General features: G+C 40.7%; 1 protein-coding gene across 4 annotated transcripts in view; it reads right to left on the bottom strand.

Annotated features, from left to right (window-relative positions):
• Positions 1-27427, bottom strand: part of ATP8A2 (ATPase phospholipid transporting 8A2) — a 320265-nt gene that overhangs the window by 84389 nt on the left and 208449 nt on the right. For all 4 annotated transcript variants that reach the window (XM_077173858.1, XM_077173857.1, XM_077173856.1 and 1 more), the window contains 6 exons: positions 27264-27338; positions 24523-24645; positions 23420-23498; positions 19794-19855; positions 19410-19466; positions 14923-15030 (listed from right to left, as the gene is read on the bottom strand). In XM_077173858.1, the coding sequence (XP_077029973.1) occupies positions 14923-15030; positions 19410-19466; positions 19794-19855; positions 23420-23498; positions 24523-24645; positions 27264-27338 (504 nt within the window). The remainder of the gene's footprint in view (positions 1-14922; positions 15031-19409; positions 19467-19793; positions 19856-23419; positions 23499-24522; positions 24646-27263; positions 27339-27427) is intronic.

The raw sequence follows: 27427 nt of genomic DNA, 5'->3' as shown, positions 1-27427 counted from the left end.
CATCATTACCTTTGTTTGCACTAATTTATCTAATGTGCAAAGCAAAGCAGCTATTCCAAAACCCAATGAACATTCAAATACGAAGCATTATTATTATTATTATTGCTAAGGTCAAGTTCTTCCATTTGCAGCTTTTGCTCTATAATTCTGACCTTATTAGACCTTGTTTTCACACAAACTCCCTTGCCATTACACTTTTAACAAAATTAAATTTTCTGATATGCAAATATTTGAAGACAATGGAATTGAGATTAAAAAGAAGACCTATCCTAGAAGCTGGTTTCCATTTGAGGAAAAAAATCTTGCTTTTTTATAGATCAATAAAGCAACGGTCAAATTTTAAGTATATGGTAAAATATAATCAATTAATAGTTACCTCTAATACTGCCACTAAAACCTGCATCTCAGTGCCTTTAAAACCACTTTGGCTTTGGGTGACATTGTTATTTAAACTTCTAGGCTAAAGCAGGAAAACTCTCCTTTGGTCACAGACTGTTTACATTGTTTGGTTGGTTTTTTTCACTTTTTAAATTCTTTTAAAAATTAAAGCTGCTATATCAAGCTCATATTCAAATCAGCTTCAGCCAAATCGTAACTACTACAACTTAAAAAAACAGAGCTTAAAAATCCACTGATCTGAAAATCACTTGTTAACTGTTGCAGAACCATCCTTCTCCCCATCCTGAGCTCTGCAGCACCCCTTGAGGGATCTGTCCTCTGAATATTTTGGTGGGGGAGCAGGGGGAGCACACATTCTTGGACCACGTGAAGTGATGGGAATGCTCTTCCAGGCACTCCTGGGGATCCAGAATCAGACAGAGCACCAAAGCCTAAACTCCCTGGGACACAAGCTCACTTCACTTAATGTGGTCAGCACATCTGACTTTCAGTACATGGCACAAACAGCTCACTACCTGCAGAAAATTGCTGGTGAATATCCAGACTCAGGTTACTCTGAAGACACCTAATGTTACAGCTAGAGTTTTCCTGCTCCATTTTGAGGCTGAATATTTGGAACATGAATAATGCCATTAACCCAAGAGAATTAGGTAAGCCCCATGGTTTTCCAATGATTTAGTTTTTGTCTGCACTAATTTTACCTCTAAATCTGCATGTCTGAAACTCCACACTCTTCAAGTCTGCTTAAAGTGATTACGTCTTCTCAGTAAATCTTAGATTGTTCTTTCTTCTGGCTGCAGAGCTGTCTGCCTGCAATTTCTCAAAAGAGAGCCAGGATTTCATATCCATTGGCCCCTGCATTCCTGCCAAAGCCCTGCAGAAATGAGAGCTGCTGCAGCTGCCAGGGTTTATTTACACACATTCCTGCCTCAAATTGAATTAATGAGCATAATATAACTCAGGCAATGTCCTCCACAGCTCTTGTTTCTCTTTGCCCCTCTTGACATTTCTTTCTCTCACACAACCCCTCTTGTAGTCTGTCTTAAAGCAGTATCTAAAGTGATCTTGGTGTAAAAAAGGAATTGCAGACACATTCAGGCTGATAAAAGTGTACACACCTTGCTTATAGCCTGGTCTGTGGAAAGCCCATGATCACCTTAATGAGTATCCAGAAGGCTACATTGAACTTACTTGCTCTGTTCACTCTAAGTTTGTCTGTTTAGCAACAGACTTCGATGTTTAATCACTCAAAGACCCAGCCTTGCAAAGAGCTCTGATGCAACAGATGAGAGCAGCTGATGTTACAACATATCTCCAGTCATTAATGTTCACACGCTATATTTAGTAAGCCATTCCTACAGGTGTCTCCAGCCCATTTCCGTCTTCAGAAATCTGAAATTCTGCACTCACAGCATAAGGGGTCCCACCATTAACAAGCCCTTTAGGCACTGCATGGACACAGCACATACAGGAAAGCTGCTCTTATGCTGCTAAGAAGACCAAAGCAGTGTTTCCAATATGTTATGGCACAGACAGAGCCCAAAAATGTTTGTCCAAACATTCACATCGATGTGACTACTGAAGTTCATTCTCCTCTATATTATCACCCCATAAAAAATGTATCTCTCACAAACTGTATGAAACATGTGAGGCTTGAAAAGATTAGAACAAAAGCCATATACTTCTACTGGAAAAGTGCTAAGAGAAAATGAATAAAATCTTTAGTGATACATACATTTGCTACAACAGCACTTAATCAACACATTCACAAGAACATGGCTGGCAACAGACAGGGTCCACCTGTCTCACAGGGGAAAAGGATCTTTGCACAAGAATTAGCAGATGTCACTGAAAGAGCTTCAAACTAGATCTGAAGGGTGAAAGGGATAAAACCAGGCTTACCAGATATAAGCCTGGGGGTGGCACTCCATAAGGGATGGTGTGAGATTCTTTGGTTTGATATCTCAGTGGAGGTAGGGGAGGGAGATCCATGCAGCAGCAAAGATGCAAGGGTTACCGATGTGTCAGAAACTGTGGAAGCTCCTGAGTATGGTCACTTAGGAATTAGAGCTTCTCCCCAAAAAAGCCCAAGAGAAATGGATTTACTCCAATGCCCATAGCATGAGCAACAAAGAGGAAGAGCTGGAAACCACTGCAGAGGAGGAAAGCTAATGATGCATTAATGGGAACATGGCAGGATGACTCACACAACTGGAGTGCTGCAGTGAGTAGAACCTCTTCAGATGGGACGGGCAAGGAAGGTCAGGTGGTGGGGTAACCTTGTAAGTTAAGGAGCCTTATGAGTATCTAGAGCTTGATAGAGTAGTGATGACAGGGTTGAGGGTTTATGTGTAAGAATCAGGGGAAAGGTCAACAAGCCAAATATCCTGGTCAGAGTCTAAAGATAAAGAGGCAGAAAAAATATTTCATAAGCAGATGGGAGAAGTCTCAGGATCACTGGCCCTTGTTCTTGTGGGGGAGTTCAACTCACTAAATGTCTACTGAAATACAATACAGAGGAAACAGTCTAGGTGACCTGCTTAGTGGAAAAAGGAAAGTCTGTGGACCTTGTCTATTTGGACTTTGGTAAAGCCTTTGACACTAATTCCCACACCATTCTCCTGGAGAAACTGACTCCTCATGGCTTGGATGGTTGCACTGTTTCCTGGGTAAAAATCTGGCTGGATGGCTGTGCCAAGAAAGTGGTGGGGAATGGAGTTAACTCCACGGGTGGCTGGTCACTGGTGGTGTTCCCTAGGGGTCAGTATTGGAGCCAATCACATTTAATATCTTCTCATTTATCTGGATGAGGGGGTCAAGTGCAATGACACCAAGCTGGAGGGCAGGAAGGCTCTCCAGAGGGACCTGGACAGCATGGATCCATGGGCTGAGGCCAACTGTATGAGGTTTAACAAGGCCAAGTGCTGGATCCTGCACTTGAGTCACAACAACCCCAGGCAGCACTACAGGCCAGAGGCAGTGTCTGGAAAGCTGCCAAGGAGAAAAGGACCTGGAGGTGCTGGTCAATAACTGGCTGAATGTGATCCAGAGTGTGCCCAGGTGGCCAAGAAGGCCGATGGCATCCTGGCCTGGATCAGCCAGGTGTGGCCAGCAGGAGCAGGGCAGTGACCGTCCCCCTGTACCCAGCACTGCTGAGGCCACAGCTCCAATGCTGTGCTCAGTTCTGGGGCCCTCAGTGCAAGAGAGACATCGAGGGGCTGGAGCGTGTCCAGGGAAGGGCAACGGAGCTGGGGAAGGCTCTGGAGCACAAGTGCTGTGAGGAGCAGTTGAAGGAGCTGAGCTGTTTAGCCTAGGCAAAAGGTGGACCTTAATGCTCTCCCTACAGCTACCCAAAATGAGGTTATAGCCACGTGGGGGTAAGTTTCTCACCCCAGAAAAAAAGTGATAAGAACAAGAGGAAATGGCCTCAAGTTGTGCTAAGGGAGGTTTAGATTGGATATTAGAACAAGTTTTTTCATTGAAAGGGTCCTCAGGCATTGGAACATGCTACCCAGGGAAGTGGTAGAGTCACCATGCCTAAAGGTATTTAAAAGACATGCAGATGTGCACTTGGGGAGACTTGGCAGTGCTGGGTTAATGGTTGGACTTGACAACCTTAGAGGTCTTTCCCAACCTTATGGTTTTATGATTCTGTTAAAGCTTGATGGCAGCAAAGAACTGGGGCATGGTGTGTGTGCAACTTTCAGTGTCTTTACTTAGAAGCTTCCTCTCAGTTCCCTCTTTTTCCAACTTTTCAATATAATTCCATGCTCCTCATTAACGCTTTCTTCCTTACACACAGCTGAAATCAAATACACTTGTCACTAAACTTTTATTGGGTCTTTGGAAAACATTTTGCATTTTGTGGCTGCCTTTCATATGCCTTTTGGTCTGTGTGAGGATGCCAGTGATTCAAGAGTTCAACTGCTCTTCCCATCTGTTCTGAATAAACAGTAACACTGAGACCCATTAGCTAAATGAGATTTTGCCTAGCCCCAAATAACAGCACTTTGTATAGGTACCTGATTGACAGAGCCTTATTTTCAGTTGTTCTGCTCCCCACCAGATACCTATCTGGTTATTCCATATATTCACTTCTCCCTCCTCCATGTTTTAAAATTTCTTGTTGATATATATCCAATTTTACAGAAGAAGCACAATAAAAGTCAACTAAGTAAAATTATCAAAGAAATTCCTCTGATTTCTCTTTCAGAGTGGACAAACTTCACTTGAATTGGGAAAGGCTTTGCCTGAATGCAGCTTCTTTTAAAGCAAAGCTTGAAGTAATTACTTTTCATACTTCTCTGAAATAGAATTAGCCTAAAAACATCCCTTTTGGTATATCTCTCATACAAATTCTTTCAGAACCCCACAACAAGATTACTCTATAGCTGAAAATAAAATGCCTAACACTGGTGGTTCTACTGAATGTACACAGACTGCTGGATAACATGCTAACATACTGGAACCTGAGTACTAATGACGAAATGCCAGAAGAAAACCCTTTAGATATTTACCAGAACAGATGGCTACTCCAAAACATTGCACAAAAGAGGTCCTTCCAAAGGTGACAGCCATTTTTTGTAAAATATAAAATGACACTCTGAAAACCATGGCATCTTCTCTTTGAGCCATGCACACATTTTGTACACCCATGCAATGGCAAGCAATGAATTGAGTATGGCGTGGAAACTCTAATTTCCTCAGCATGTCCTTTGTTCAGTAGTGGGTACAGCTCACAGTTTATTACAGGAGCACCTGATGGCTGGTAGGTCTTCATCCTTTTCCTTCTCAGAAATCTAACATGAGATATAAACCATTTCAATCCAAATGAGAACGAGATGATGAAAGTAAGTTTGCATATAATATTGTTCTAGCTCATTTCTTTTAAAAGGATCTGCCAGTCCCAAATACTGAACAGGGTAAGAAGTGGTAAGTAGTACTTGCAGAGAAATACTGTTTAACACCTTGCATTTGGGATAATTTATTGAAAACAGAAAAGCCATATTGGGTCTAACTTTCATTCTACATTTCAGCCACTGTACTGAATCCTTCTGTACTGAATCCTCACCCAGCATCCTCCATAAAGCACTCCATGGTCCATTGTTGGTCCATTGTATGGTCCATTGTTTCAACAGAGAAACAATGTTTATACTTGCTTATCCTCTTTTGTGTGTGACAACACTACTGTCCAAGGTTTCTCTGCACTGGCTTGCTGACTCTACCATAAGCATGAAACTGTCTTATCTAAGCCATATCTTGGAAAGGGGAGATATGTCCAGAGCTGCAAGATGTAGCTCTGCAAGATGCTCAGCATGAGGCTGCAGCTCCTAATAGTGAAAGAAACTTCTTTTCCAACATCAGCCTACTGAGAGGTACCATTGCTGGGTTTTATGTTACAGAGACCAGTGGTGGCACATGTAAACATAACTAATCCCTCCACACTTTAGGCATTATATTATGGACAGCACCTGTATAATTTTCTCTTTTTCTCCTTTCAATCCTATTGAATCCAAAGAAAACACAGCTCCCTGGAGACACTCCTTCCTACACCTTCTGACAAGAGTACTGGTATAAAAACAGCAGCTCAAGTGCTGCAAATACCCAAATGAGGAATTACACTCCACAAGGCAAATGGGTGCAGCAGTCTGACTTCCTGCACAGACTCAAAACTCCAAAGGCATTCTCAGAAGTGGCTGCACTCAGTTGCTTTTTGCCTGCCACATCTGCCAATAGAGAGGCACCATGAGATACCATCATTGCTGTCAGCTCTTGAGTTACCAGGAAAGCCATGGGGGCCAGGCTGCTCTGGCTGACCCACACCAGCAGCCCAGGGCACTTGGAGGGGCTGGACTCCTTCCAGCCTCACTACTCCTGTGTACCTATGCTTGCCTTAGAACAATATAAGAGAGATCATTTCTACTCCTCAGGGCTTTTTGGATCGAATTTTGACATAATACAATTGGGAGGAAAAAAATGATCTCATGAAACATATACTTTAGGGAGGAAAGGGAATAAAGGTATGCTTCGAATTGATCTGGAAATATTTTCCCATGTGACATAGTTATGCTTGTCTCTTACAAAAATGAAATCTGCTAGTGAAGGAAAGAAACAGTGGCATGGAGCACAAATTCAGCTAAACAAACAAAAATCTTCCACAAACAAAACTCCTTTATAATATGTAAATTCAAATAAAAACATAACATGACCCTTCTGTCCCCAAGGAACGAAGGTAAAAACAACATCCCAACCAACCCCCAAATATCTGCTATCGGGGCTTCCCTGCATTCATCAAAAAACCAAATAACTTAAGTGTGACCAAAGCAAGCCATAAAACCACTAATTCCAACTCACAGACAGTCACCTCCTGCCCTCTGGAATAGATCCCATCTGCTGCTCCTCTTACTTTCTAAAGGATTCACAGCTTCATTGCTATGAGTTTAAACACACTTTTAAAAACCATCTTCTCTAGACAAGCCACCTTCCTTTCTGTCCTATCAATTATGGGAATGGCAGCATGCTGGTCCACTTTCACATCCTTTCTGCCGTGGCCTTCCTCATCATGCCAGATTGTTTAGGCAACAACATCCATACAGGAACAGGATATTGCTTGATGTCTTCACAGCAGCTGGAAATGCATCTGGTTTGCACACCTGGCAAGCTGGCAGAGCAGTGCTCAGCAGTGACCACCTGTTGAGGCAGATCCACTCCTCCTGGCTACCAAGCCTCTCGTGCTGCCACAGCCCAGCCTGTGCAGTACACTGCTAACCTACAAACTTGATCTGCTAAAGATGCTGCAGAGGCTGAGTGCTGCTCCATGAGAGGCATAAAAACTGCTTGGCTGCTTTCCACTTTTCCAACAGAAGAACAGCTTTCTCTTTTACTGATATGCACACAAACGGTTGTCATACATGACAAACACACACTGTAGAGCTGCTTGGTTTTCCTCCTTAAGGAATGCAGAACACAGCTTACATCAGGAATGCTCTGATCCAGGAGACAAGTCATATGTTCTTAGTTTGTCCTTGCTTGTCAACAGGGCTCAAAACACAGACTTTTTTTGTAGACATGAGCATTAGTAAACACTGCCTCTGGTACAATACAGTAGCTGCCCTTGTATATTTAAAAGGCAGCTGTTTCTAATTGAGAAAATATGGATTAGGATATCTTCCAAACATATTTCCGAACTTGCAACAAGGCTTTGCTACTTCTAAATATACGAATAAAGCTATTTGTGAAAATTTTGAGGGACATGAAGCAATGCTGAACTCCAAATTGAGAAAAGATGCAACTTCTGAAGCACAGTCCATTACTACAGAATGGTAATTCCATCCTGAGTGAAGGAACTTTGTTCCTGGACACTACTTTTCCCCACTCCAAAACCAATAAATTGGGATAACGGGCAATTAGACTAAAGTGTAAATGCTCTGTATTTTCATTTAAGCTACTGAGCAGCATTTGCTTGTTAAAGCTACCTGATCGCTAAACCAGCATTGACCAGACAGCATGGCTAGAGTCCCAGGTTACACCCTAACACTGAAGAAAAACCAGCTGACCACCTCTGCACCATCTGTACAACCTGTAGGGAACCATTCACAACCTCTCCCTTTCCTATTGCTCCCCCATCTAATGCACTCACCTGCCAGCTACACTTCTTCTGCAGAGCAGGGACCAAGAAGTGAAGGTGAGCACAGCAATACTTGGGAGAAGTTTGAAGCCAGCTGACTGCCTTGCTCTGCACTGCCGGTTCCCAAACCTGAATGAGTATTTATGCTTCTGGCTTAACGCTATTTTCACATGGCTCTATATAGGAAATGCCAGCACAGTGCTGGGCACAGCTGCATATACAGTCCTGTTTTAAAGCCTTCGTAAAATATTTCCTAAGGAGAAATTAAGTCTGGGACATCTTTCAGAAATATTTAGAACAGGTTTGTGTCAAAGTTGCCAAATAGGTAAAGGAGCATGTTTTGGGCGATTAGCCTGCGTTAAAATAAGCATGCTTAATATATTAGTTTCACATTCATAACTTATAAAAATATTAATTTATCTCCATTTTTTCATCTTTGTGGTGTATGACACAGTACAACACAATGCCAGAGATCTAGAAATGAGAGATTAATTTCTGAAAGCCATGTGTGGCTCATAAAAACAACAAACCCACTCCTTCAACAGATGCTTAAAAATATATGCATGCTTCGTTAGTCTAATTTGTCCGCTCAGAGCCTAGTCCAAAACTGCAGAAAATGTTCCAAAACCACATCAAGTGCCACAGAGACCTCTGTGCATAATAACAAAAACAAACATGATCAGCAGGCATTAAGGACCTCAATCTGCAGGCCAAGTCTGATTTGTGTATAACAGCTGGATGAAGCTTTTTCACCAACCAAAGCATTGACACCACAATGTAATGTGCAACTGATTGCAGACAAAAAAACCACAATCAGAACAGCCAATTTTCTAACTAGCACCAAACTGTGGAAATATGAGAAGCCAGAGAGAACAACAACAGAGACCTCTGGAAAACAATTCAAATGTAGAGAGTAAGACGAAAGTATTCTGGAAAACACAAAAATGTACATTAAGCTGTCAGCTTTGCAGTGTGGATTTGGAAGGGCAGTAATGTGAAACCTGTTTATTACACCGCGATAATGATTATTATCTTGCCTCCAGGATTTTTGGGGGGTGTTTTGTGTTGTTTCCAAGTCTTGAAAACCATGAAGTTTTCTCACATGCTTTGGTAAGAGCTCAATCAGCAAGATCTCAGAGAGTTTCAGATTGAAGGCCAACTACAAAACCAACTGTGCAACCCAAGTCCATCACACCCTTTATCTACATCACCTCCCTCCCTCAAAAGCCAACAACAGTGCAATAGTCAAGGCAAGCCCATCTTGCTAATGTCATACACACAGATGAATGGGAAGCTTTGCTAAAAAAGGCACAGATGTCTTCTTAACAAGCCATTAGAACAAGCAAGTCCTGCTACTGTCAGATTACATGGGGTCAACCAGAGATCTCCATTACTGGGATCTTTAAAAAACATCTTTAATCCAGGTAAACTCCGTGTCAGTTTCTTTGAAAGTCTTCATAAATATATGATAACCTAGCAAGAATCTGACAGTTCAACTGGACAAGAAATAAATATCTTCTGTCAAGGATGCGCAGAGCATTGGAAAATAAAAGCACACCTGCAATTACAGCTATGAAAGTGGCTCTTACATGGAGCTGTTTCAGCAATGCTGGCGATAAAAGTATTTGAACTGTGATTCAAGAAGTCTTTCAAATGCAGCTGTATAAAGGTAACTGGGAAGTACAGCAGCCCCAATTTCAAAACATCCAGCCATGAGGTTTTGATGAGATGGGCCTCCTAATGACATCCTAAGATCAAGATGATTGTTAAACCCCAGTTCTGCAACATGACCACATACAGCACATAGCAGAAGTCTAAAAAATTAGAAACACCAACCTGCACTTTAAAATAACCACAGCACATGTCTCTCTCGAAACCAGATTAAAACCCTTTCCTTCAGGCAGAAACCATGAGACTGATACTCATCTTCCTAAAGGTATTTCCTTAATGGTAACAACAACAAATGAAGCAGACACAAGATACAACACATATTAAGGTAAATAAACTGGAAGAAATCACAGCTACATAGTAGTTCTTTCATCATCAATGAGCAGATGCTTCAGAGGGGTGATAGGAATACTCCTTTTCCTGCCAACCCTACTCTCCCTTAAAACACTAAAAATTTCAGCTCCAGGTGGGGAAAGAAGATACCTGTTTTTCTTCATCTTAGATAATGTCTACATCAAGACTCAAAGCATGATCACTTTCAAAGCATCCTCTTGTACACATATGCATGCTTTCAGGTACAAGTATATAGATATGTGTGGGGATGGGAATACCTGCACACAGACTTTAATTCCATACACTGCAATAGTATTCCCATGAACCTAAAGTATGCTTCAATTCCAATGAAGAAATCAATACAAGAACAGAGCATTAGCAGCACAGTTCTTACACCATATGTATGACTCATATAAGAAATAAGCACAAATGCTAGCGCTCACTGTTCCCTTCGGGGCATCGATCCTCCATCCCCAGGCAAACAAACAAAATACCCAAGACTGCATGAGGGCAGGATGGTGGCTAATGTGCTCATCAACTAAATACCACTGGGTTATGAGCTACAAGCCCTGAAAGTTCTGGGACATGATAATTAAATAGGAGCTCACATCCTCAGAGTGGCACATTTCTGTACCACTTCTTCCAGATAATGAGTATCAAACTAGATAGCTCTTTTTAAAAACACAAACATCTACTTGCTTTCAAAAATCTGTGATGGTAAGTCATACCTTCCCCAGAGGCAGGAAAGGACTCATATATTGTACAAAATACTGTTATCTGGAAGTGACCATTCAAAAGCAATCAGTTCCCATCAAAGCATCTTGGCTTTTGTAATTTTTTGTCTTTGGCAAGACAAAAAAAAAGGCACCAACTCTTCTAGTGTCACTGTTCTCATAAATATTAAAAAAAAACCCCAAACTTAAAAATATACAGAAATTCAGGAAAGCCAAGAGAGCTACTGTTGTAGTGTGTTTTTATATTTTGTAATACTTTGAAGTAGTTTTGTTTTGTATTTCCATATTTTTCCCCAAATGGTTTATCCCAGATTGTACTCCCCTCCCTTTACCTGTGTTATCCCTCTCCCGGGATGAGATCATCCCCAAACCCCCACCCTGGCTCTCTGTCAATCACTCAGCCTCCCATCCCTCCATCTAGAAGCTTTGGTCCAGGTCGTCGAGTGATTAGCCAGAGGCCAGGGGTCAGCCCCCCAGCCTTGCCCCGTACGCTGTCCTAAATGTCTATCCCCCAGCACCCATCCCTTAGGGTCACTCATTGGTTGGTAAAATGTTATCTACTTTGGGTTTCCACCTCCCTTTAAATGTGACCTTGGCACATGTCCTGGCGCTCTCAGCAGGAGGCCCCTGAGGTGAAGGAGCTCCTTTGGGATCCTAACAAAACCTTGGATTCACCCCTGCCAAGAGTCAGCCCTTTCTCTTCTACCGATGTCTCTGGTGTCTCTTGTGCTGCAAAGGCGCCCAGCCCAGGTGCCCTCAGCACCCTCGGGGCACACACAGACAGTGTCTCCCTGCTGTCAGCCCAGGTGCCCTCAGTACCCTCGGGGCACACACAGACAGTGTCTCCCTGTCAGCCCAGGTGCCCTCAGCACCCTCGGGGCACACACAGACAGTGTCTCCCTGCCAGCCCAGGTGCCCTCAGTACCCTCGGGGCACACACAGACAGTGTCTCCCTGCTGTCAGCCCAGGTGCCCTCAGCACCCTCGGGGCACACACAGACAGTGTCTCCCCCCAGCCCAGGTGCCCTCAGCACCCTCGGGGCACACACAGACAGTGTCTTCCCCCAGCCCAGGTGCCCTCAGCACCCTCGGGGCACACACAGACAGTGTCTCCCTGCCAGCCCAGGTGCCCTCAGCACCCTCGGGGCACACACAGACAGTGTCTCCCTGCTGTCAGCCCAGGTGCCCTCAGTACCCTCGGGGCACACACAGAGAGTGTCTCCCTGCTGTCAGCCCAGGTGCCCTCAGCACCCTCGGGGCACACACAGACAGTGTCTCCTCGCTGTCGGCCGTGTCGGGGCTGCCCCCCGGTGTCTGCCGACTCGGGACTGGCCCAGGGTTCCTGAGAGGCTCCCAGAGGGACAGAGACAAGCTACCAGAGAGTTTTCTTACATTATTCTCACATTATTATTTCTGATACTATTTAAGAGAAATTGTGTGCCTGAAAAGGTTCCCCCAAAGCAGAAAGAGTTTCTTCCCAAAGTACCCAACACATACTATTGGAAGATTTCTATTAAGGACAATTGAGATTTTAATCACGGCTCTGTCTTAAGATGTCACAAGTATTTAATTCTTAATATCGTAGTGAAAACAGAAGAAATATGTTGACTCTGACAAGAGAGAATAAGTAAGTCGCTTTCCTTTCCCTCCAAGGATGAAAAATGGTATTATATCCCTGTGAAAATGCTCAAGATATTATGGGCAAGAGAAAGAAATACTTAGTGCAAACAGTTTAACAAACCCCAGCAGAAACAAAGCATCACATATTTGAAGTCTGCCAGACTTCATGTTGACATTTGGTGAAACAACACAATAAAATGTTTTGCACCTCCTGTGCTTTCTACTGATGGCACAAAGTCCTGGCTGGCACAATGCTAATGACTATTCTAGCTAAAATCAGCTTCCTTCAAATGCCATTAGATTTACATAGTATGAGGATCTAAAATGTCCTGGAGTTCAGTTTATTTGAAGATAAACACACTAGCAAGATCTGAAACAAGAACAACACTTTTAAGATGCCGTATTATCTATAAATGAACAAAAGAATACAGCAAGAGTAAAGAAATTGTTAATGTCTAGGCAGCAAGGCAACTCATTTTACTGACTAGAGCCTAACACAGTCCCAGCTCATTTCACCATGAGCTGGTTTCATGACAGCAACCGATTACTCGAGAGACTCTGTGGGAGTTAATGCGAGTGGTAAACAAGCTCCCTTCACCTTGGGAGCTTTCCTTGATTTTACAAAAGGATAAAAGTGAAAAAAAAAAAAGAAAAGAAAAAAACCCCACGTTTTTCAACGGCTACTCCTTCTCAAAAATACAAGAAAACTGGTAGAATGATATTGATCCCCTCTAGCACACACTGAAAGCCTTAAGACAGCTTGTTTCTGACTGCTTGAATTAAAAAATCATCTCTACAGAATGATCACCTATCCTTAACATTTTAGGTAGATAATTACTGATCCAGGTACACAGCTCCACAAGTGTTGGACTGGATACTCTACTAGCCAAGGTAAATGTGTTCTCCATTAAAAAATAAAAAAAGGAGAATAGATTATTTTCATTTTGGCAAGATATTAGTACCACTTCTCAAGTTGTAATGTCAGAAAATCAGAGCATAAAACCAAAGGTTAAATACAAACACTTTCTAAAAACATAGTCAAGAAAAACCAAAGTCTTATTAATATGAAGGTTTTGTTCCAAGACCTGTGGTTTTATATGCTGCAGCAAACGTTGATGACCAGCACAACATGAATTTTGCTGAAGTTGCAATAAAAAATAAGAGTCCTTTTGGGAAAAAAAGAAAGGCAAGAGCAAGCTAAAGCCCATAGCTTGTCCCCTTGTGTGTGAAGCAACATTTTGCCATATTGTCTATATTTTAGAAGGCTGACATGTTAATGGCAGCACTAAAGTCTGCTGTGGAGGACAAGTTGTTCTTGACTCTGCATGATACTGAAGTCAAATTATTGCCTGATATATGAAAATATGAGTTAGAGCTACTGATGCTGTGTGTACTGTGAAACATGCCAAGATCACCATGAAATACTACCAGAGGACTGAGGCTTTGTCTGTCAGTCACTCACCTGCTCAGTCACTCACCAGCGTGTCAGCTGTCAGTCTCAGCCGTAAAAAGCTGTCCATGAAAATGTATCATAGCCTCCATTATCCTCAGTGTTTTAGAGCATAATACTAAAATATGTATTAAGCCAGAACAGCAACAAAATCATGCCTGACTGCTCTTGTTGAATACAAACATGGGAGTAATCTCAAAAATCTAATTGGCTTGCCAACACTTGAGTTTTTTATTATAATTTTCTAGTACATAAAGGTGGCAATCTAAGAATATAATTTCTTGAAATTATTAGATAGATAGCTTTTCTTCTTTCTGTATCCCATCTTTGCACAGAAGTCTAAACTTATAACCCAATACATTTTTCAGGTAAAGCTGAAAGCCATTCCAACCTCTACAAAATAACTTTTTATCATAAAATTACAAAACCCTTAATTGTTACAATTGTTAATTGCTATCCCCCTATTTTAAATATGCATTAATCTCTTGAGTGATTTTGACAGGCTATTTGATCTTCTCACCAGGGGTTGAAATAACGACACTGAAGGGAAAATCTTAGTACCTGGAGCTCAGCTGACATGGAAGGAACAAATCCAGAATTCCTCCAGTACCATAATCAGCAATGTATCAGCTCTCCTGCTTCTGACCATCTCATTCTATTCTCAAGGAAATTTTGTTTGTTTAGAATGGATGAAGGTAAAAAGCAACAATACGAAACCAAACATATGGAAAAGAACAAACCCATGACAAAACGAAATCCCAAACCAAATACAACATTTTGTCAAACACACAAAATCTTGCCAGGACTAGACACTAACAAAAGAGCCAGTCCTACTGCCATCACAGTAAATTGGGAATTGTCATGCAGTACCCGCAGTGCATGTAATCATGGATGATGTCAGTTTGGGGGACAAAGAGAGCTCTTCTCATGAGGAGATTAAGCTAAATGAATACAGGGATTAAGAAAAGGTTAAAATGAAGTCCAAGCACTCTGACCAGAGTAGCAGTGCTTTGCTGGCACTATGTGAGCTCTGAGGGTGACAGCAGGGTGCTGTGCTGGGCCGTGTCCCCAGAGCCAGGCGCTGGTACTGACCTGCCCCAGCATGTCGGGCGCGATGGGGAACGTGGGCCAGATGGCTGAGTACACGCCGAAGAACACGAGCCAGAGCAACATGCTTCCCCAGACGGCCAGGTGACTGAACTGCCAAGAACAGGGAGAGAGACAGAGTCAACACACGGCACTTCCTCCATCCACCCAGCCCAGAAGTGTTTCCCTGTTCAGGTCTCTGTCGGTCTCACTCAGGCCCGTCTACTGCTCTTGGTTTGGGGCCAGTAGCACAGGTTGTTCAAACAGCACAAACCACTTCTCTTTAATCTTTGCTTCATAGCAGGGCAGACAGATACTCTTCTCAGCCAATCTGTCTTATTTGGATCTCCAAAAACTCGTCAGATTTTCCTTGGAACCATAATTTCTCTCATCTAGTTCCTGTATCCTGTCACGCACATTCCAGATTCAACATGTAAATCAAGGTAGGAATTTTCAAAGGCACAGGTTAAAGTTCACATGGACAAATCCCCTATGGCCGTGTACACATACTAGCCATATATATCACCTTCTCTGGAGGAAGATTCAGTTTTGTGTACTACCAAAATCAACATCTACTGGTCAACTTTGCCTTTTTTTTTTTTGTTTTAAAGGTGTTCTAACTGATTTACACACATGCAATGCAGTTTACATCTTTACTGATTCTTTAGTCTGTAGACTCACTAAGAGAAAATAAGAACTATTAAATGACCAAGAGCACATCCAGCAAAAACTTCTTCTCAGTGGCATTAAAGTCATTTTTCCTACACACCCAAACTGTTTTTCTGCTCAGATGATTTAAGTTGTTTTACTTTTACACCACAGTGGATGGAACCAGTAATTTCAGTTGTAACAAGCAACTGAGCTCATTATTGGCTCCAACTTTTCTGGATGCCAACAACTCCTGTGGCTGATGACTTTGGCTCCAATTCAGAGAAGTACCTGCATAAATCTTAATTACTAATTACATATGAGTTCAGGAACACGGGAATGTATTCACATACTGGGTGCTGGTGGACACAGCGTGTTTATTCAGCTCTCAGCTTTATATTTCCTACTGGATGACTGTGTCTGTTGACTTTTTGAACAGTATGTCTGAGAATCAAAGAAGTGTCTGATATTGTGTTCTGCTACCTGTGAGATAAATAAAAACTTCTGGAAGAAGATTGCCCCTAATCTGCAACCGCTGGACATGCTCAGAAAGGACAGCTTTCTCCAGCACAGGCGGTGAAAACAAACAAGCAAGGAGTCTGCAGCACCAGTGCAGGCTGGCAGATAGTTGGGATCAACTAGAGACTACCTTACACTAGAAGCATTCATACAAAATGTCAGAGGCAATGGAAAGAAGACTCTTCTAGGCACTCTCAGAAAGCTGGAATTTTGTGTAACCCTGAAAGTTGCTAGGCTAATAATAAGCAAGACATGGGATAGGCCCCTTCCTGGAGAGACACAGTGGGTAAGATTTGTTTTCAAACTTTGCTATTTATTCTGTTTGACCCAGGAGATCTGACCTCAGTAAATAAACAACTCCTTATGTAAAACAAACAAACAAGAAACAGACTAACCGAAAAACCCCAGCCCCAAACCCCCACATAACCGAAAAAACCCTCCAAAATACCCACAATATGTGCACAATTCCATTTAAATGTGAAGAAAAGAAGGATATTGAAGGATTTTTTTTTAAACACTTGGAGGACAAGAGGGATTTTATCCTCTCAGTGTACTTGCTTTTCTGAAAACTGAGCACAGTTCATGTCAAGATTCTGACTAGAAGCCCTGCCTTAGTGAGCAACTGTAATGCTCAGCTCCCAAAGATCAAGTACTGCAAGACTGCTGCAAGAACTCATTCTTATGAAAAGTCAGCCCCATGCAATGGCAGAATAGCACCATCACTGCTTTCTGAAAAGGATGTGATACCATGTGATACCTTCTCTTGAGCCACAGCCTTCCTCTCAGACAAGTGGACAGAAGGCTCAGGATAGCTGGGACTGGTGCTTCCCTAGCTCCTGTACTTGATGACTAAAACCAGTAAAAATAAAAGCAAGCAGAGAACCCAATCTCAGATGTAGACTTATTTTGTAGGAAGTGTATTTATGCTAGTGAAATGACATCAGGTTTTTTTTGTCTCACTCAAGTTTTCTTTCCATTCTGCTGCTAGGACACTTTTCAACTTTGGCAGATCTTCACCCTTTTCAGCTGAGCAGACTTCTGCTCATTTTATGTTGTCTTTACCTTCTTCTCATGGTTGTCCTAATCATCTCATTATCTCAGACTTATATCTGCCCAAACTCCTCCTTTGCCTTTAAAAGAGCTCCTGCATTCTGGAAGAGCCCTCCTTGGCCTGCTTGAAAATGTTCCTTACACAAGTCACCCCACAAACCTTTGCACTGGTGATTCTCCACTGATAATCTGCATTTACCCCCAGAGACTTGATGTGCAAAACCAGAAGTGAGCCCATCAGGTGTGTTAAATGAATGACAGAAAACAAGAAATCAAGATTATTGCATAAGAACAAGACAGAGTGTGTGGCTCTCCCACGTACCCTGCTTATCTGAAGCAGTTCCTACAGTGTGGTAAAGCAGTGATGAAAAAAGCTCTGTGTGTTTGGGAAAAAGCCTACTGCAGTGTTCCACATTGGCCCCACGTAACATGAAGCTATACTCCACTCAACTTCAATGTGTGGATTTTATTATGCATTATGTTGCCACTTTTATCAGAGCCTTTCTTTCCACACTACCTACTGGATATACCAAGCTCCCAAAACTTTGACTGTGTTTTTTATTTAAAGTTTCCTGCTGAAACCACCTTGTTCTCCCAAGTGGCAGTGTCCCTCTCACTCTCTAGAACAAATTGCCTGTAACCAATCCACTTGATGATGGAGAAGAGGCTTAACTCAGTGTTGTAAATTTGTAAATTTAATACTCTTCAAGTAACCTGAAGATTCTCTGTGTGTTGATTCCCTCACAGCTGAAACTATAACCAACATCAGATTTTGCTATGATGAGAGTCACTGTTCCAAGCAATGGGGCAGGATTTAGAAGTATACATAGAAAAAATGGATTCCAAACACAACTGCTGTGTGAATAACAATAATTTATCTGTAAAATGCCAGAGTTACAGAACTCCAATATCTACTAAACATTATGGTATCTTTTAAAAAAGAAGTTTAGAAATGAGGGGCCCACAATTATCCTCAAGTGGCTGAAAAGACACCCATTACCTATCCAGGGAAAAGGAGAGAACAGAAACCATCAAAAAATTCACAACAAAACAGGATCTAAACAAGCTCACATGCATTCAATGCTGATTTGGTTATATGCTTTCTGGTTCACAAGGGATTAATTTAAGGATTTTTGCATTTTAAAATGTTGATACACAACACAGAACTGATGCATAAGCAACAGTAAAAATACTCAGATTTTATTTTCAGATGAGAGAACGGGGCAGAAAATATTAACATCGCCCTAACAATTAAATAACCCATACAGACAGCATTTCATCTTTAAAATTCAGAACAGATGTCAGCTCATTGATCTTCACAATTCCTCTGGGAGGAATGAAATAAAACATTTTACAACTAACAGAAGCAATGAGGTTAACAAGACCTAAGCCAAACCCTTGAAGAAATTGGTAGAATAAGAATGTGTGTCCTGAAAACATCTTAGCCTTGAGGGCAGAGTTTCTTTGTATGTCATGAAAACTGGATTCCCATAAAGTATCTTACTGGTATGGAGAAAAAGAGACTCCATCAAAATTTAAAAAATTAGTGTTTCAGAGGGGCTAGGGGAAAGGGAGGGAGAAAGGTGTTGAAGGTTCATCAACACAGGAGCCCTTCCCTCCCTGTCTCTCACGCTCTTTGGAGCTGACTGCCCTGCTGGATTCTGTCATCTACCTGTAACAGAGCATTCGCCCTGTTACAGGTTACTGGCATTTCAAGCCAGTAACTCAAATCAAGGAAACAACATAACTATTCAACTATCATCCTAATTACACTAGGTTTCAAAAAGAAAAACAAAAAAACCAAAACAATTCAACCAATGTGGAGTCACCACTAGTTCTTTTTACCTGGTCAAAGATGTTTTCAAAGCCCAGTTGTTTATCTGTGGGCAGACACCTTTCATTCCCTATTGCATTAATTTTGAAGGAGCTACAGACTACAAAGGATAATTTTCTTGATGCATTTTCTTAAGCAATTTCAGTAGTATGTTGATTTCATGCAAAATTTTCCTCATTTTTAAGTAGAGATGTTGACAATACGCTTTTAGTATACTCTTTCCTCTTCTGCCAGGCTGCCCTTTTTCATCACAGATATCGTGTGATTTACAAGTTCATTCCTCTCACATTCTGTACTTAGAGAGCTTAGCAGCCCATCCTTACATGAAAGACCTAATTAGAACTCTGAAGTCCCAAATGATTTTTAGTACTTCTTATCTGTATCAATACTCATTAGGGAGGAAGGTGTGCTAATAAAATAAAAGATACTGGAAAGTACTTACTCTAGTCCATGCAGTTGTTTCCAAGCCAGCTTTCAGACAAACAGTGACTACAACATACTGCAAGGAAAAATAAGAAAGAAGACAACTTCATTACTAACACTCTCAAATCCCAATCTCCCCTTTACACCTAAAAAAGCTACCACCATTTAGGCAGCAACCCAGGAACTTGGTAGGGGATGTGGAAAGGACAGAGCAGAAACTATTGTTGGTGCATGTCTGGGAAAAAAAATTAAAAGGAAGAGGGAAAATCATGCACACAGCATCAGGTTGATTTTTTTTTTTAAACTTACATATTTTCTTCAGGTATACACCATTTTATTGTGGTGAAAAAAAGGCTGGAAAGAAATTCTACCATTCAAAGATTGTTAGGATACAGAAACTTACAGTGTAAACTATGTTTCCAACAAATAAATAGTCAACTCCCTGTCCATTTGTGAATACTGCATCTGAAAGAAGAAGATAAAGAAGATCACCTTTGTTGTCAGTTTATCAACAGAATGGACAAAAGAACAAGGAGATTTTCAGGAGAGAATAACTGGTCCCAACCTTTCCTTTTTGAACATCCAAAAGCACTCGAGAGACCATGAGGTAATGGTAATGCAGAAGTTGTGTTCAGCTGGGCCTCAGACACAGTGTATGGATAGAGCATCCATCCATCCATAGCTCCAGCTGCCTGAAGCTGGCCTAGGAAAGGGGCAATGTTCACCAGACCCTAACATCTAATTTGCCTGTAAGAGCTGAGGTATGCCCCTGCCACTTTTTCTGCTGCTATCTGTCCTGTACTGTCACCTCTAACAATATTTATTATTTGCATGCCTGTGATGAAAAAGCAGTAAAACACCAGCTGACTTGTGCTGAAAGAGAGCTGAGCTAAGAGTAGGGAGAGCTTAATTTGTAAAGGACATATATCAACATGTACAATATCTCACTGGAGGTTAGTTCCATAACTGAGCAGTATTCAGTCTCTGGCCACCCGTTCTCTATCAGCTGTGCACAAGGGTGAGTACATACATGCTAATCTATCATTTGGAAGTGCCAAGGTTGGCAATACTTCAAATGTCATTTAGTCTCTCAGCCCTTGCTGAATCAAACTGGAACACCATGAAAATGCATTCAACCACCACATGAATGCCAATTGAACTTGTACTCACAGGAGTTTTCAAGCATTACTCAAGCATGATAAGTATTGCTATTTTCACATGTTTTAAGACAACTGCTAGGGAAATACATGAACAGCAGGGACAAAAAGGCTTAAGATAAAACCTTGGATTCATTCCTAAACACATACTGCCTAGCACAGTGAGCAGTTCTACCATGATGATGCCCTAAGTTTTAGCTTTCATATCATCCAGATTCTGTACTGCATTAGTATATAACTCTGAACTTCAAATAAAGTGTTAGCAAGTTCTCCTCACAGTTTAGTCAGACAAAACAATCCTTTTCCAGCCCAAGAACCAAGAACACTGTTGCAGCTTCAGGCTCAAAAAGTATAAACAGCAAATTGAGGAGAGCAGTCTGGGAGGATGGGACTTCATAACCTGAAGCTGTAATTGGACAATGAACCCCAATATGTAAATGGACCAAAACTTATACAAGTGTGAAATACCTACTTCATTCCTTTAACACTGTCTAGCCTCCATTCTAGGTAGCCTCTCAAGGCATCAGTAACAGTAACATCTTGTTAGATTTATTTGGAAAACTGGATCTGCCATTCTTAAACAAAGGTTGTGTGCTCCAGGATCAGTAAATATTTAAGCCTATAAAGAAGAGTTCCTGGCCCCCTGATCTCTGTGACGAAGACCCTGTCTAGCTTACACCTAAAAAACCCCTATATATTTATACAGTACAATTAACCCAAGCTTACTTGTTTTGTTTTCCTTCTACCATGCTGCATGTGGCTGTCTCCAAAGAACTGACAGGCTCTGAATATTTCCCAAAAGTTGCTAGTTCTGTATCTCTGCTTTCTTTTCAATATTAACTACTAAGAAACAGCAGCAGAGTGACTAACACTGCAACTGGAGCTAAAGCCTGAGACAGCTAGGTTAGGAGCTGGCATGGTTTCTAGCCACTGGCATCCTCCTCAGCCCAGCTCCTCTGCAGTGGCTTCAGGCATTTACCACATCATCCAGGGACACACCAAGATTTTACGGTCACCCTGCTCTTTCCCCTGGTGCCCATGAAATAGGTGGAGAGCACTAGGGAACTTAGTCTCCCATGCCAATTGAATCCTGTTGGTGCCAAAAGGCTCAGTTTATTGAGAAAAAGGCATGCCTAAACTCATCAGTTTTGCTAGAATAAGCTGACATGACACAGCCATGCTCTAGTGTAACATCATAGTGAACATTTAAATAATTGAATACATTTTCCTGTGAGTCTCAACTTCTTTAGAGTTATTTATTTTAATGCAGTAAATTAATGTCTTTATTTTTCAGTATTTTCCATGACCTTTCACTTTGGGAGGCTATACAGTCCTGAAAGGAATGATATTTGTGCTAATGAGAACAGCAGGATGTTCAATGAACATTCATTTCTGAAGCTATACAAGTGCCCATTCCTGGACTACATGTACTTCACATCCTAAGGAACTCAAAAGGTTAAGAACCATCCCAGTGTGAATGGCACATTTTTATCTCTGGCACTGAAATCCTTCTTGCACTTGGAAATGCAAAGAAACTTGAAAATTCAATATTCATTCCTCTCTGGAAAAAAAACCTGAGCAACTTATTCAAAGGAAGTCAGAAAGTTAGCCTCTGAGCTGGTATTTCTGTCTTATAAATTCTAATTGTTGAAATGAAAAGCACATTATCTATTTGGGAACTACAAAAACCTCTATGGAAGACTATGTAATTTTAACTATAAACACTACAGATTTTAACCTAAAATTTCTGCAGTTGAATTTTAAAAAGAGCTATTCAAGATTAACATTTATCATAAAAACAGTGTAACAGAACAACAAAACTCCTCAAATCAAAACAAAAACCAACCAACCATAAAAGCTCCTCTCCCATGAAATGGAACCTTCTTTTAGCCCATGTACAGATGAAAGGCAAGTCCCTTTTTTATATGGTCCATCAGCCATCAAAGTTCCGACTGAGGATATGATAGTGACATTTTGATCAGCCAAGGAGAGTAGCATGAACCTAATCCCCACAAGTATCTTTACTATCATGCCTCTAACATGAGTGTTCATCTTCCCTCCCTTTTTATTTCTTTCACCTCCTCCCCAATTAATCCATTCTGGAGCTGAGAAGGTTTTCTTAAAATCAGTGTTTTCCAGGAAGCAGTTTCACTTGTGAAAAATTAATGATTTTAGATAAATATTCTCTTCACCAGCCCTAAATTCCTCATTTGATGTAATGCTATTTCTTACCACAATCAAAGAACAGATTTCCAGTGGTTTTTCCCACCCACACAGCTATACTGGAAAGCTAGGTAGGAACCATGTGGGATTTACTGGTCCGTGAAATACCATGTAGCTGCATTACCCTCAAAAGCAAGACTTAATAATAATCCTAATTTGTACACCAAAGAGTCTCATTTCCCCAGTATCTCTGACTCTTGATCTGGTTTACTTCCATTCCAGCCAGTTCTTTTTCACAGTACTGCCTTATTGAATGGGGGAGTTCCAACAAGATATAAAGCAAATGGTTCTAAGGCAGCTGCTGTAAGAACATTATTCAATCAAATGCTGAGATCTCAACACATTACCATAAAAAAAAAAAAAAAGAAAAGGCATTTCATAAAACATCACTCAGTATTTGGGTAAGACTTCTTAGCAAAGCAGTAGTTTCATTTTTCACCTATTAAAGTCACTATATGAACAATAATTATGTTAGATTAGAATAATTTCTGAAAGCCACTAGACAACCTGCCAAGCTCAGCAGCTAAAGACTATTGAACTGTCTGGCAGCATTACTTCTTGGGACTTATCACAACCTCCCTTCTGCAAACACACTGGTTCTGTAAGACTGAACATCAGTTACTCACATAAGAAATAATGAAGCCCTTACCATGCTCCAGCACTTTCAGTGGAAACCAGAAAAGAATGATGGAATGGATGAGGGCATTGATGCAGTGACCCCAGAAAACCTGAGGGAAAACAAACCAAGCCATCAGTAAAGTCAAAAACTCTTGACCTCTCTCTAACTCCTAACAAACACTTCATTGTGTAGTTTAGAGTCAAAAAATGTTTGTCCTGAAGTGAAATACTCAAACTTCTGCAAGATCTATTTTCTCCTACAATTTCTGCTCTTTCACAAGAAAACACTGGTCCAATTCGATCATTTTATTCTACCAACTTGAAGCATAATAGGCAAGCCTGCTTCAGCTTAAGATCTTTATTGAAATAAGGCAGACAGCTTGAGTCAACTTTGTTTAATTACCTCAAAGAATAATTTTAAAAGAGTGATTCACTATTATGAAATGTTCTATTTTCTTTAAATGGATAAATACTTTGTGCCCCACAGTTTTTACTAGCAGATAATATAATTTTGCACAAACTAAAGCTTTATGTACTCTACAATTTCCTCTCCAAACAAAGCAATCATACAGCTTCCTTGATTCAGAAGTACATTTAGATGTGCTCATTATGGAAAAGATAAAATATCAAATGCTGGCATTTTCCAGCATTTAAATAGCAAAATGAAGTAAAATGTGTTCTTCAAAACTCATAAGTCCAAATAAGCCAATTCAAATTCTATTTTCCAAAAGAACTACTGGAACAGAGCTATGCTAACTATGAAAAAGCATCCTAGCAGAGAGTGCTGTGACAAGACATATGTTAAATAAATCCAGGCAATGTCATCGTGGCTTATCAGTAGCCGTGAATTGAAAAATCATACTTGGATACGAATCTAACATTGAATCTAAGTTTATGGATATTTCAGGAGCAGTTTCAGGTGAAGTCACAGCAGAAAATCCTTATTTATAAACAAGGATGTTCTTTATTCAAATAAAAAATAGTCCCTTGAAAAGAACTGGAAGGCTGAACAATCACTCTCAGTGGTTAGCATAAAGCAGAAGTAACATCAGGAAATACGTTATTTTCTGACATGAAAAATCTGGAATATCAGAATGCTTATGTTTTTTCTTAGAGTAACAGTGTTTTCCTTACCCTTGTGTTGAAACCATCTGCATTTTGAGTGATTTTGTATAGCTGTGGAAATCTAAGCATGCTATCTTGAGTACACGACCGTTCAAAAATTCCCAGAGTAAAGGGTGGCAGTGCTGTGAAAATCTGCAAGGAAAGCAAATACTAATTGAAAGCAGCTCTTAGTTTTAAGTGTATCTCATATAATGTTTCCTTATCTAGGCAAAAGCAAAATTCTCACAGACTTCAGTGAAGACTTACTACTACCTAGCATGTTATTTAGCATCATTTTCAATGGTCCAAACATTCATTTGTAACTCTCAAATATTGACTTGTGAACAGTAGAAACATGAAAGAAAATTAGTACTATTAACCAATAATTTAAACCCAAGAAGTTAAGCAAGAAGTTAAGTTTCTGAGGTACCAGCTAATCCAGCAAGGGTCAGACACATTGCACTGCAATGGAAAGACAGTATGAATTTTTAAAAAATAGCCTTGTGGGAATAGGTTCCAATATAGCGGCAGTTGTAGCCATAATTAGATATGCAATGTGTTTAACCACTGCTAAGTTTACAGACAGAGTAAATGTGGAAATCACATTAAAAAAAAAAATCTACTGAGCAACAAAGGCCATTCTGCATTATGGTACTTTGGGGATTCCCCTGGCAGGCATGAACTGATAGGAACAAATTAACTGCAGTGTGTGTCTGTGCTACAGGCAGACGCTTGGATGACCAAGCCTCGGAAGCCTTCCAAGACAGGCAGCAGGACACTCTGCCAGAAGCAGAGTAAATTAGCCTCCACTGACTTTAACATTGCTGCTCTTGAAGTGTTTCCAGGATCTGAGGCAGCTCATTTAAAGCCAGCTTGGGTATCCATGTCTCTTGTGGTCCACAGTGCAGGCACAGAGGGAAAGTTACACCAGGGTGCAAGTCTGAACACTAAACTTCATTCACTTCCTTTTACATGAACAGTTTATATCAGAAACATCCCTTTAAATCCTATACGTACATATATTTTTACCAGTTTGAGAAGTGCTCTTGAAGTTAAGAAGCAGGTTGGAGTTATGAACTGTTTCTAGGGTGTGTGCACATTTGGAGAAGGCGGGATGTGATTCCCACCAGCAGCACGCTGGCAGCAGGGGAGCAGACAAAGAACAATGGGGAGGAACAGAGATGAGTGAGAATCAATAATTACAGCCCTCAGTCCAGTGGGAATTGTGTGTCTTCACCCATGAAGTGATAAACCAGATGGCTAAAATGGCAGCAGGCTGAGGGTAGAGAACTGAAACTGAGAGCACTGGTCCAATATATTCCAAAGAAGACCATGCTCTCATACAGCTTTAACGTACTTCCCCTAGTTTCCTGTGTTTATTGGGGCATTTACATTCTCACTCGAAGTAAATCTTCCAGTGGTTTTGATCACCAAGGCAAACTTCCAGTGTGAACTAGTGCAAAATCAGGAATTACAAAGCCATTATGATTTCCTACACTTCATATTTTAATGAGACTACTAATGAAAGAAAGGATTAATCTGCAAAGAAGAGAATGACTTAGCTAAAAGCACTTCAAAATCTCAGCCCAACAAATTGTGGAAGTCCCCAATATCTTACAAGCACTTGATTCTCCACGAGTCCACACAACCAGTTCTAATTTTAGAAAATACTGACCTCAAAAAACAAGGTTTAGTTTCTGATTACAGAAGATGAGTTTTATCCAGAAGCTTTAGTCAGAGTAGATAGATTCATCAAATGAGGTTTAAAGATAATAGATGCAAATATCTAAACATGAATGACAGAGACTGCATAACAGTCAGGAAATTAGGGTGAAGGGAATCAAGGGAATCATAAATCCTTGAATAAGTATCTTCAACTAAGAGTATGAAATCTTATGGAATATGGGGGCTTGTGCCATCATTTTTAAAATTAATGTGACAGAAGTTAAGTGGTTCCATTAATACTATTCAGTGATAATTTGCTGGCTTTTTCTGTATTAGCATATATTTGGAATTAGTTTTTTTTAACGAAAAAATTTAAATTCTCTCCCTGTGAAGAGACTCTTTAACACTAAGTGTCCTAGCGGTTTATAAATCCAGGCACTGGGCCACTCGGAACATTGCAAAGGTAACACTCTCAAAAACACCAACACAGGTCTATGGTATGCTACAGAACTTGGTTCCAGAGATCCTTCTGGCTTTCATCTCTGTGACTGATTAAAGAAGATGACTGATTTAAGTAATAAAGTCATATGACACAGTGTGGCACCCTGCAGGCTGTGTTGAAAATCAGAAACCACTCCCAGACTGCTGATGACACAGTGATGCAGCTTCTCTTTCTGTACCTAAGGGAACACAAGTCAACCCAAAGTAACTCCTCTCAGCATCTAACTCTACAGGGTCTGAAGGGAAAAAAATCATCAAAACAGAGATTAGGAGTATTTTGAGCATGATCTGTCACAAAAATATTCAGTACAAAACACTGAATGCTTTCAAAGAGGAAATTAAATTCTATGTAAAATCTGCAGAGTTTTAAGCAGGTTATATTAGGTAAACATTTATTTTCAAGGTGTTCTCCCAAATTTTCATTTTGCAATAAAAATGTAATTTTTAAATTTTATTTTCCCTACCTCAGAGCGGATTCAAAGTGGCTTTTACAAATGAACTCACCTTTCCTGACATACACCTAAGACAGTTACCTGTGAAAAATGGGACACATCAAAATAACACAGTAGTCCCAAGCACTATCAAGTCAAACATGCAGCACTTACCACGTTATACAGACCGATGCACCATCGCTCAAATAAGATCTGCCCGGAAAATCCATTAACAAAAGCAAACCAAAGCTGAAAAAGAAACAAGTTACAAAAAGCTTTAGATTACTCCTGCAGTCCATCCTTCCATTCACAGTAGAGGAGAAGGATGTGGAATACAG

The sequence above is a fragment of the Agelaius phoeniceus genome, chromosome 2 (genome assembly GCF_051311805.1).
Source record: "Agelaius phoeniceus isolate bAgePho1 chromosome 2, bAgePho1.hap1, whole genome shotgun sequence".
Lineage (NCBI taxonomy): Eukaryota > Metazoa > Chordata > Aves > Passeriformes > Icteridae > Agelaius > Agelaius phoeniceus.
Note: the sequence above shows the minus strand (reverse complement) of the source record. Positions and strands in the feature narration are given on the sequence as shown.